General features: G+C 44.3%; 1 protein-coding gene across 3 annotated transcripts in view; it reads right to left on the bottom strand.

Annotated features, from left to right (window-relative positions):
• Positions 1 to 12,579, bottom strand: part of LOC121187014 (IQ motif and SEC7 domain-containing protein 1-like) — a 90,604-nt gene that overhangs the window by 38,162 nt on the left and 39,863 nt on the right. Inside the window, exon 1 of one of the 3 annotated variants that reach the window (XM_041046039.1) lies at positions 2,691 to 3,517. The exons of the other annotated variants lie outside the window; for them this stretch is intronic. Within the exon in view, the coding sequence (XP_040901973.1) occupies positions 2,691 to 2,767 (77 nt within the window). The 5' untranslated portion in view covers positions 2,768 to 3,517. Of the gene's footprint in view, positions 1 to 2,690; positions 3,518 to 12,579 lie in introns of those variants that run through there. 3 annotated transcript variants of the gene reach the window in all.

Below are 12,579 nucleotides of genomic sequence, written 5' to 3'. Positions count from 1 at the left end.
GGTCTCCTACCTTATAGTTCGGCTGGAAATGCAGTACTTCCACATCGCATTCCACACGGCAGTGACATCACTGGAGGCATCAGACATGCCCGAAAAAAATGCGCATGGCACCAAAAGGAAGTCTCCCAAAAAAAAAAAAAAGTTTCAAAAACACAAAACTGCCCCAACTCCCCCTGAAAGAGCCAGAAGAAGTACAGTCTGTGCTCACTCCCTTCTCAACCACAAATTACACCCCACATCCTTCACTTTCCATAGAAAACCCACAAAGAAGTTCATTCTTTTGCTGCTAAAGTTACTTTGTCAGTGCCTTTTTTCGAAGTTCTCCCTGCCCCAGTTTATGTTGGGCTCAGAGTTGCTGCTCTAGCAGGCTGCCTGATGACCAAGTAAGGTAAAGGCCCAGTACGTATAGCAGAAGAAAATCATCCCTCTTCTTAACAAAAGCTCTCCACCCACAACGAACCACACACCAGTCCTCTTTCTCCTCTCTGCAGACACCCCTTCCTTTTTGTTCCTTTTTGTGCCGTCCAATGCAATCTTTCACTCATCTGGTGCTCCCATGATGCATGCTCCCCAGTGGTGATGGGCAGGGCCTATGTTGTGTGTTTGATGTGTGCTTATTTATGTGAATGTGGCTTTAAAAGAGGGAGAGGAGAGAGAGAGAGAGAAACCAAGTGATAGAGAGAGACAGAAAGAGAATGAGAGAGAGCTTTCTGTCCCTGCGTGTATGGTAATATCTGGATCCATGTCCAACAATCACACTGCTCTCAGTGGGAAGGCCACGCTGGAGGGAGGGTGAACCCCAGTTCAGCAGCTGGGAGAGGCAGTTTTGAGTTACTACACTGACCTTGTCTTAACAAAACATTCTCAGTCCTGAGATACAATCTGAATAGGTTACACTGAAGGCAGAGCAATGTAATGAGTTACGCCCAATGACCAGGATATTCCAGTAACTCGATGAGAATAAACACGTAATGAGTTGTTCACAGTGTGTGGAAATTTTTTTTTTTTTTTTTTTAAATCAACACTTGTCCTAAATAATTCCAAAGACTCAGTCATAGACTGAGCTCAGCTGTTAGCAGAAGTTATAATACAACCTATTCAAAAAAATCACAGAGCTGACTAAAGGGATATAATATAACTGTAGTCATTTGGAACTGAAGTAGCACCTACAGCTGGGGGTTTCCCTGAAGCCTACGTTCGAAGGAGGCTTGCCAGCTAAACCGGTGATGCATTATTAATGAATCATGGACATACTGTATCCTCACCTACAGAATGCTAATGCTTATGACGAACAGCGACAGACGGCAGGTGCCTCTGATTTTCACAGGTCCTCACATCTGATTCAGACATCGAACATCGAACATCTCCACGACTATGTTCGCAGAGGTTTTGTTCATACGCATAACCGGTGAGATCTTTCTGGTGTAGCAGGAAGATAATGGACTAAAACACTATAGTTTTTGCCTCAACTCCAGAACCTGGTATGTTGTATAAGAGGGAAGTAACAACTCTGAAGACAAAATTGCAGATTGGAATACACATATGAGATTACAGAGCATCAAACACATGGTAAATTAAACTAAAAGTGAAGACCACCCAAACATTAAAGCACCTTCATCTTTCATCTCTGTGCTTTTCTTAACATCTTCCACAGATGATGGCTGTTTTTTTTTTTAGATCCAGCTCAGTGTGCAATTCAGTTTGGTGAGTTGGAGTGTGTGCATCAAATGTGGAGCATCAGATATCTGTGTCGTGATAGGCAGTAAAACACATGAGAGGTTTTTTTTTTTTTCTTTTTTTTTTTAATGGCCTCAACACAGCAGTAGGGGGATGGGGTGAGTAATTTACACAGAGTGTGAGAGAGGAGTGTGCACCTTTTTTACATACCCTGAGGCTACAAAAAACATAAGTCAGTGTTGAAACTGCTAAAACGCTGCATTCAAAGAATAGGAAACCAACGATCTTCCAGCTGTTAAACAGTATATTTTGCATCCTCTGATTTAATGCTGTGATTTACAGCTTGAAGTGTCACCAAATGTCATTAAATCAAATCTGATGATATGATTGTCATGTTGCAATGAAAGACGGCTAAATCCCAAACCACATTATAGACTGATAAACTAGATTGCAGATGCCAAACTTGATGTGCGCTGCAAAGCTAGACTCAGTAATCACGCATAGATTATGCAGTAGGTGAAAGGTGAACGAGGCAAGGTCCCAGTGGGACACAGATGAATGAATTCAGTCGGAGCCAGCTCATCTCGTTCTTTTCAGCAGTGCCAACGCTAAACAGACAACCGACACAAACAAGATCATTCTAAGTGCCAAGTTACTTAACCAAGTGCTTCTGCAAAATAAGAGATGTAACCTGGTTCGCTCTGAGAAATCGATAATGGCTCAGCCGGCTCACACACCCCTGAGTAATGTCTCTCTCAGTCAGCCAGTATGTCAGCGTGCAAAGCAGAGCAGGGCACCACAACAGTTTCTCTATCAATCAGTCGTGCTTGATGAAGTAATTCCTGTTTTAAAACATACTGATTGCTTAATGTTAGGAGCACTTTAACCCAGGAAGCAACATCAACAAGCCGACAGCACTCTGAGCACTGAGTTATTCAAATCATGTAGGGAAGAAGTACAAGAAATTATCTAAGCCAAACATGACCGCACAATGCAACCATTATGAAACGTACCTCTTATAAAAGTTGTTGTGTGGGTGCAAACACAGCACATGCCAGTAATCTAGGCAAAATGCTTTGAACTTCCACATCCTCAGCTCAGACAATCAACAGGGCAGAATAGCAGAGGGATCCAACAATATTAAAAGGCACCATGGCTCCAGAAGCACAGGAGCCTGCTCATTTCTTCAGCCAGTAAATCCCTTTGCGTGGACGTCAGATCGGTCCTCCTCTGGAGCTCCAGCCTCGCCACTGCCGCTGGAGCCTGAGTGGTTTTAACCCGCCCAGAACAACCACATCACTCATGGACCTGTTTCAGTCATCACCAACCCAGAAAGCCAGGCCTATGAGGAACCCTCTACAGGATTGATTTGGACCTGCTATTAATGCCCGGGATCCACCTCCCAAAATAAGCTCTATATTGGCTGCTTCGGCTCTGTTTTAGCTCCTATCCAGGTCACTCAGTCTGTCCTCTGTGCCGGTTGCTCCACACAGTGCGTCAGCCCAGGATCCTCTGAGACATCATGGCTACATCCGAAGCGCTGCACCGCTCCAGAAGGCACAGGTACCGGAATGTGTAAGAGCGCAGAGATGAAGAGGAATCCTCCAAAACTCGCTCATCTCTGTTTGAGCAGGCGCAGACGCAACAGGGATCACGAATGGCCTCCTCCTCTGTCTCCTCCTCTTCCGAAAGAACAAACTTTCTAATGAGTCGACAGACTGGTTCTTTTCTCTCACTCTCAGCGTGGTTTTGCTTCAGCCTAATCTCATCCTTCTCCTCCTTTCCTCCTTTTCTCCTCCAGTGAAATCCTGAACCTTCACTCCTCCTCTATCTGTCCCCTTCTCCTGATCCTCTCCCTCTTGCTCTCTCTGTTTCCCCTCTTACAGCTGCTGCCATCCACGCAGGACCTCCCAGAAATGTGCCGATTCTGGTTGCTGGGCAACACTACCATACTACTGAAGCTTCAAATGGAAGCCTAGCTGAGCAGCCTGTGATTGGTCAGCTTTTCAGCAGGGAGGGGCTGCTGCAATGTTGTATGACCACATGAGTTTATACACATGCTTTGTTCAAATAAATATGAGCTTGAAGTGCTCCCATGTTTTGTCAGTAAAGGGAAGGAAATGCCGCTTTATTTGTCTCATCAAGGTCATGGAAGAACTACAGAAAATACAACTGCACCTAGACTACTTGAGCAAATGCTCAGATACTGTCAATTGCGTGATTCATGAACTGAATTAAATGATAAAGATGAGATATGAATGGCAGATTTATGCCAAAGGAATGAGGTGAAATTATATTTCTGTGCCTAAAATGGTAAGTGCGTTAAACCTGGATCAAACAACTGTGTGTCTTCATTAGAAACACGTTCCAATGAGCTGCTGTGCTTAGTAAAGCTATAAGACTTATACACAAGCTGTTACTATCTTTTCTTGCTAAAGGGGCTTTTTGCATTTGAACACAAGCACAGTGCTGCTCTTTCTCTGCCTGAGATGCAGTGCCACACTGCAGTGCCACCCAGTCCCAGCAGTCATGGGAAAGGGGTGTGGAGGGGCCTCTCATCAATATTCAGCCACTGTCAGTGTCCAAACACACAAACACTAAAAATGCTGCATATTTACACAAACAAGTAGGCTCGCATATGCAAACACGATGACACAAAATAGACAAATATGCATTAACGTGAGTGTATATTTACTCATTAACACGCTAATTGATATAGTTAGATCTGTTTCGCCTGGCAAGTCATCTCCACATGACTCTGTTCACACACCTCCTGGCACAATATGGACTTCCTCTGTTTTCCCAAGGCAAGATATAGAAAGGCCAGTGTAGCACAAAGGCTATAGTGAGAGCCTGTCTGAGCAGCAGGGACACTGAGGAATTAATTAATCTACACACTATTCATCAGCCTTTTGCCACAACTCAGGCCCCCTGATTTACACACATCTCACAGAAAATGACCACACAGCCTTTTATCTGTGCTCTTCATCTCAATTTGCCTTAATGAAAAACAGCTTTCAGCGAGTTAACATTTCACGTTCTTCCTACATAACAAGTGTGATGATCTTTGTTTAACTCTCTCACACACTCAGAATTTCAGGGACGTTTTACATCATTCGTCGGAAATAAAGACACATTTAGCACAGATTATCAGATAATATTTATAGATAGGGGCTAAAATCCACCAACTGCAATTAAGGCCACAGCTAAAAGATAAGCAGCTACTCTTAAAAACATTTGTATCACTGTTTTGAAATGTACATTATACCTATTGTTCCTCATCTGGGTCATGTGAGATGGAGAACCTTTTAGTTCCCTCTTTAATTCACAGGCAGCTGCCTTCAGTTGTGAGTGTGGGTGAAAACCCCCCACTGTTTCTGTGAGCAGAACATACTCGAGTCTGTCAAAGGCAATGAAGGGCAATTATTGCAGCACTTACTGGCATTAAATGCAGATTCTCACAATCAAGTGCACATTACGGGCTATTATATGTTTTTGCAGGATGTAAGAGCACAACAGGATATGATTTAATGAGTGGATAGATTTATTGTTTCTACATGGCATGCATTGGCATGTCCAAATGTGTGGTGAACTGGTATGTACGTGAGGAGAGAACTGCCTGCTTAGTGAACTTTCTTTCCACTTATCACAATGCATGCCTCCACCTCCACCTACGTTTTGCTAGCTGTGAGTAAATACATAGGGGACATCAGCATTTTTCAGTGTTTACAGTGACTAAATACATAGGAAGAGTGGGAAGCAAAAAAAAAACATGAGAAGAGGAGGGGTAACATGCAACAAAGATGCTTGACGGATTCAAATTTGAGACATTGCGGCAACATGGTTTCATGGAAAACACCTCAGTTCAACAAGCCACCAAGACTCACCCAGTCACCACTGGCTTTTATGATCTTCTCCACCTTTGTGATGTCAGTATAAACCTTGAAAACCAATGTCAATGTATTTCTGAGGTCAGTGTCAAGGTCAGTTATCAAATGGGTCATATAAAGGCACCAAGCATGTGTTTGTAAGTCAAAATTAGTGCAAAAACGACAGTAAGGATATAAAAATGTGACACATATTTCCTTTCTTCCAGACTAAAATCCCCATAGCACTGCAGGTGCATGTGGATCAAAAAGCTATAAAGCACAGACAAGCGCAGACAATCATATCTGTTCAGCCATCAGCCTGAATAAATGACCTCATGTGAAAAGCCTTGTGACAAGCTCCTATTGTCTCCATGTTGCTGCTGCATCATACTGTAGTACACTGATACAGGCAGATATTGAGCATTACAGCGCAGGGAGCCCACTTCTCCCTGCGGCTGACCCAGTCAATCACTGATAAGATGCACCAAGGATTTCACCGTGACCTGCCCTGAGAGGGGTATGTGCAGTCAATAAACACTTCAACAGAAAGCGGCCTGCTGCAGAAAATCTTCTGGTCAGTGGTACGACGGTATGGAACGGAGCTGAAAGGAAAGGAGTGGGCTGAGAGTCCCATTCAGGTTGTAAAATACAGCAAGGAAAAGACACATGGAGAAGAACCCGGAACATAGATGTAAAACATTGTATAGACATGCAAGAAGATGATGGGTTACAAATTATGGTTGGACCTTAAAATCAACTTGTTTGCAGGGTTGCCATCTTGCCCATAAGGACAATAACCTTTATAGCCTTAACCCAACCTCCTTCTTTGTCCTGCCAGATCATCCTAAAATCCTGAAAACTGATCTGCTCCAAACGGGACCAGAGAAGATACATGTAGATGGCATAGAGTATAATAATAACCTTTGAAGACCATAGAGAAAAAGTTAAAAGGTGAAAGGTTTGCTCTACTAAAAATCCACAATAAAGACATCATGATAACTAGGATTTCATTAAGTATACAAATGAACATGAGCTCACAGTAATGTCTCAATGAAGGACAGCCCTTCTGAAAGGATGTGTTGGAAAAGTTCACCCCCTGGTGGCAGATTGGAGTAGCTTCCATGCTTTCAAAGCTTGTCAGCCAACGGGCTGATGTGATCAGGGGAACGAGGAGTCTGACAGGCATGCTGATTCACTCAGAGTGCATCAACACAATAGATAATTGAAGTTAATTTAGATTTCATTCATACCGAATCAGAGAGGCATTCAATAAATGGCAGACCGCAGACCTCTGGTGGCTAACTTCAACATGTCTGCACAAAAAACATTCTAGATCGTTAAACACAGTTAGTGACTGCTAAATAGATAATACAGCTGAGAGTACCAGAATGACTTATGAGACTGTCAAACCTCAACACTTTGCATATGTGCTTCTCTGACGTGACATGCAGTTATGCTTCTTCTTCTGTTTGGTATGAAAGCCAAATTCCTGCAGGAGGCAGAAAGATACCAAGGCTGGCAAAGAGGGAAGCACAGAGGCTCAGGAGTGTCTCACTAGCATGTTAGCTTATACTACAGGGCAGATAATATCATTTTACAGAGGAGTTCTGAGGAGATCATCTTACATGAAAGTTAGCACAGTTTGAATGAGCACGAGCTCTTGTATCACACAGACTGTACAGTGCAGCTGTTTAGACCGCCAGCCTGATAGCAATCATGCAGAAGATAGTTGGAGGGGGAAAAGGATGAAACAGAAGAAAAGGAGAAGGAAAGTGAGGAGCCAAAACCAAGAAGAGAGAAAGAGAGAAACACGGAGGACAAGGAGGGAGAGATCCATTGTACCAGCAGACTCCCTCCTCCAGTTTTGGCTTTGTGTTCAAGGAGAAAGCACAAGCAGAGACAAACAGCAAGGCAAAGAAAAAGAGAACAAATGAGGGGAAAAAAAATCCTCTGTGGCTGGTTGGAGGTGGATCCCATAGTCTTTAGTCTCTGCCAGGAGAAAGGCCTGTCATAACCTGAGGGCAGAACTTTTGAAGAGTGCTGTCTTCCCTGTCAAAGAGGGTACACTTAGGCGTAGGACCACCAGCACAGCGCACATGTCCAACAGAGCAGGGAGTATTTTTCAAAAGTACACCTCTCAAGCCTGTGAAACCGAGAGTTAGATTGTGTCTTCTTTAACAATCACATGAATGATATGGCTTGTTGAATGATGTGTACAGGCTTATAACTGAGCCACCGTTAACACATTACTAAGAATCACGGTTTAAAACCTTTGATAGGATTAGCATGTCTTGTATGAAGAAAGCAAATACAGCACATACAGAAAGTCCCGAGTCATGAAAGCGAAAAACAGAGAAAATACTGTGTAAGCATTAGTCATTCGACATGCACTCTGCAGAAACAGCTTTTTTCAATTATGAAACAGTAAACAAAAAACCGTGGAAATAAGAATAAATATGTGAGATAACATGCTCAGTGATGTCTTGGTATGCTTGTTATTACATAACATTGTTCCTGATAAACATATCCTCATATCTGTTTTTATTTTTGCCAGAGGAACAAAATGTTCTGGAGATGTATCCTTTTCTGATGCACCCAGCTCTCCTCTGTGCTGTCGCTTCTGATGCTGCTATTGGCAAAGGCAGGGGCTTATTATGGGCTGTTTCAAACCACGGATGCATCAGCACTAGCTACTCCCCTGAGGAAACTTTAACTCACTGAAATGTGCCCCTGAGAGTCAAACAGCTCCTATTGGTTTGATAATCCTTACACATGGCCGACACAGCTCCAGCTGCAAACTCAGCCGCTAAAAACTCAGTGCCAGGACACAGATGTCCAGCTGCTGACGTTTTGGTATGCAGATGACAGCCTTCGAGCTGACCGAGCTCAGCCTTAGTTAAGTTTGTGCTGTTTTGGCAAAAGCCAAAAAGCTGCTGTAGCAGGATAAAAAAAAAAAAAGGTACAGTACGCTGCTTTACAGTTAGGCATAAACCATTCTCATCTATTCAGTTCGCTTCAGTTGTACAATGTTCTGTTTGTCCATCTGTGAACGTGCCTAACGGAGCAGGAGAGGAACTCTCAGGGTGTGAAAGTCCTGTATCTGTCAAAGCTATTAAGAGGGGATCGAGCAGCTGATCAATAATTACACTATCCAGTCCATGGCATAAAAACTGAACAAAGAATTATGGTGCTCTAATGACCGTAATTATGTCCATTTTACTGAATGACAGTAGTCATTTATGGCAGTGGACAGCTATTGTAGCCAGACAAATTAAAAATCAAAGAGTTATTATGATGACAGGCCTGTACATGCATATGTCATGTATCCCTGCTTTAACAAGTGACTCACATCCTGCTCTGTAGCATTATGCCCCCATCCACTGATGCTATATGAACAGTATGTTCTTTGCCAACCCATGTGCTGGCAATGCCATGTATTGCATGCAGTTGTTGTCTTATGTAAGAGCAGCATGCATCCTACAGTTGCTGTCTCAAGCGGAGGCATATTCTGAGTTATGCTAGCAGTTGTCTTTGTCCTAACACACTGTGCTGTCAAAGGCTCAGGCTCAAAGTGGAGGAATGTGCTGTCAGTGCCTTACAGCTCTGGTGACGCACTCTCTTTTTCATCAACGCTGGCGTCACTTCAGCAGGGGCATTGCATTAAGAACCTCTCAGCCAATAATGGGAAATGGGCATTCCTGCTGTAACAGCTTTACGGTATGAATACCCTCTGAGAACACATGACATTATCTCAAGGAAGGGTAAAGCCCATTGATGTTTATTAGCCACCTTGTCCATGCAGTGTTACATATTCAGTGTGCTGAGCTCAGAAACGCGATAATGAATCCCAGAAAATAATCCACGCACAAAGATCAAACCTCCCGGATGATAATATCATGGACAACAGGATTACTCGGAATTAGATTTCATAAAAAGGCATGCACATCTCAACTCAAATAAATATTTGCCATTATCTAGAATAACAACCATTCCCTTATTAGAAAGCATTTCTTCCTTTTCCATTAACCAAGCCAGGTTAATAACTACTTAACAACGAACATGGGCTGAAATACTGGTGCAAAGAGAAACACGGTCATAACCCCTCAGACAAAACCAGCTCATGGGCTGTAGATTTTTTATCCTGCTGTATGGTCCAGCTGTACAGTGCCCTGCACCTGTACACTATTGGATGACAGTTACCTGCATTCTCTGTCAAATTGCTTAACTTATGATAAATGTCGTTTTATCTTCAGCTTGCCTGGCATGCAAAGTGTGCATTTTCAGGGCATAAACAAATAGCATAGCATAACAAATGGAATAAATGCTCGACAGTGCTAAACCGAACAAAATGCACCTCACATATCTTGACCTATTTTAGAGTATTCAACCCAAGGCAACCTCTGCATGCCTTCAGGACAGAGTAGTGAAGTGTAGTATCTCTAAGGGCCATGAAAGCCTTTCGCGAAACTCAGGATGTCCTGCTCTTGGTCTTCCAGTGTAGTAGGCACAGCATTAGAATTCCAGAGGGACTCGGGGCTGCCAGTGATGATGAAATGACATTTAAAACAGAACAGACTCATCCCGCTCCACATCCCAATCAAAGGAGCATTGACCAGGCAACATATTTGTTTCAACCTGCAGCACATATCCTCCCTCTGTCCCCTAAGAACAACAGCAAATGTTTCACAGAGTCAATGATGTGCACCACACTTTCACCTTCCTGAGCTCTGTCCCTCTGCGTCATCATGTGACTTTCTGTGGTTAAAGCTTTCCTTGGACTAAAGCTGGGAGGAAACAGGGTGGAAATGAATCTGCCACTATCTGAGAACCAGAGACAGGAGGAAATGTTAAATTGCCTATTATGCAACAACAAAAACAGAATCACTCGTAACAAAAATTATAATTACTGGCAAACTGAAGGAACTTGAGAATCTGACGACTGCATTCAAGCATTAATGTGTGTTGCACACACAGAAACAAGCCAGAGATTTAAGCCAGTGAATGGCAGAGGCAGATTGCCTGTGAAGGACTCAGTGGAGACCTGTGAAGGTCTCATATTCATTAAGATGACTGATCCCCGTGTATGGTATTAGATCATGACATGACAGGGTAATTCAGCTCAACGTTATGCATCAGCTGGTAAGTACAAGTGCGAAAAATGCAATGTGTTCACGTACATGGTTACACTTACTGGGATGAAAAGGAATCAGAGGGTCCAATGTGATGCAGACTAAACACACTACTATAAGAAAAACAAACTTAAATGTGCCTCTGCGGAGAAAAAAGGGTAAAGGAATGCTTATTCAGCCAAATACCGACGGTGCTGTGTACTAAGCAAGGGTAGATGGTGTGCAGACAATTCTAGTACAACATTGTAAAAATGCAAACCCTGACATGAGACCCAAAAAAAAACAACCCAGTATCATTTTGTCCACCTTTCATCCCAGCAGAACTGACTCATGATTTACTGAAGGAGAGATGCAAGCTTTCCACACACAAACTGTGGGACTCATCACCATCCCAAAAATAACAGCTCAGACCCAGCCGCATTTTATACACACACACACACACACACACTAGCAGTGCCACACACACACACACACACACACACACACACACACTGTACCAATCACACACAAGAACACACTCACACCCACAAATATACGGCAGAAGCTGCAAGGAACTCGTGTGCCCTGTAAGAGCTGTCACAGCATCATCCAGAAATGAGTCATTTTTCCCAGCCACCCGAGGCTCTAAAACCACCGCTCACATGACTCTGTTGTGATTTCAGTCATAATGTAAGGCTCACAAATATAAAACGACACTCAGGTTGCATCTCTTGGTACAAAGATATATGCTACTAATTGATCTTGTCATTCACACAAACAAACCTATGTTCCACCTCGCCACCCCTCCCCAGGAGAGAGACGTTGTTTACTAAGAGCACAGGACGGGAACATGAGAACACAGACAAAGGTCTGGATGCCATAGGTGACTCAGCATAGACACTGGAGAAGTAGAGACAGTGTTTTCCACCACCTCCCACTCGACTGCTGTCTCCATGAATGGGAGCTACACCAGTGCCGCCCAGGCAGGCAAGCCCGCCTGTCTACCTGCCCAAGAGCATTCACGCTGAACATGCTACTCACATGTCGTAGAGCCGGTAACCCATGGCAGAACCCGGTCTGCTTGAGTGGGACCCGGGGTCTCGCGTTCGCCTAGGGTCCGTGCTGCTCACCACCGCGCGCCACACGCTTGGTTTGTCCATCCTGTATGCTGGTCAATGGGACTCGACGGTGGGACGGCGTGCGCACACAGGCTCACTCACATTCACTCTCCCTCTCCCTCCCTGTCACAAACACGGGCTGCCAGAGAGCAGTGCGTGTGATGTAACGAGGAGCGTCCAAGAGGCTGGCAGCTGGTGGGGGTGGGGGGGGGGGGGGGGGGGGGGGGGGTGCTGGTGATGGAGGAGGAGGGAGGGTGGTGAGGTGGGGAGTGTCATAGAAGCTAAAGGAGCTGACTGTTAAACACTGGTGAGAAGTCATTGTTGATAAAACATGGCTGATAATGGGAAATTCTTCACTGGTGTCAGTGTCACAGGGCGGCTGCCACTGCAAAATAAAAGCCAGAGGACACAACCTGCAGGAGAGCTGCTGGGAGATTTTACTGCCTCTCATAAACACAGACAAGCATCTGCGTATGCCTCTCTCCACCCTCTTATCTGCTCTCAATAGTACAGTCCTCAGCAGGGCCACACGATTGGCTCCTTGGTCTCCATAGAAACAGGAGGATGTGTCAGAGGTAGGGCTCATTATCATGCCTTCTCTCTCCCCCTCCCTCCCATTTTGTTTTCTTTCCCTCTCTCTCTCTCTCTCTCTCTCTCTCTCTCTCTCTCTCTCTCTCTCTCTCTCTCTCTCTCTCTCTCTCTCTCTCTCTCTCTCTCTCTCTCTCTCTCTCTCTCTCTCTCTCTCTCTCTCTCTCTCTCTCTCTCTCCTTTCCCATTACCTTCTTCTCACATACCCCCCCAACCAGC

This window comes from Toxotes jaculatrix, chromosome 2 (genome assembly GCF_017976425.1).
Source record: "Toxotes jaculatrix isolate fToxJac2 chromosome 2, fToxJac2.pri, whole genome shotgun sequence".
In the NCBI taxonomy this organism is placed as follows: Eukaryota; Metazoa; Chordata; class Actinopteri; family Toxotidae; genus Toxotes; species Toxotes jaculatrix.
The sequence above is the reverse complement of the archived record's forward strand: the minus strand, read 5'-3'. Positions and strand labels throughout refer to the sequence as shown.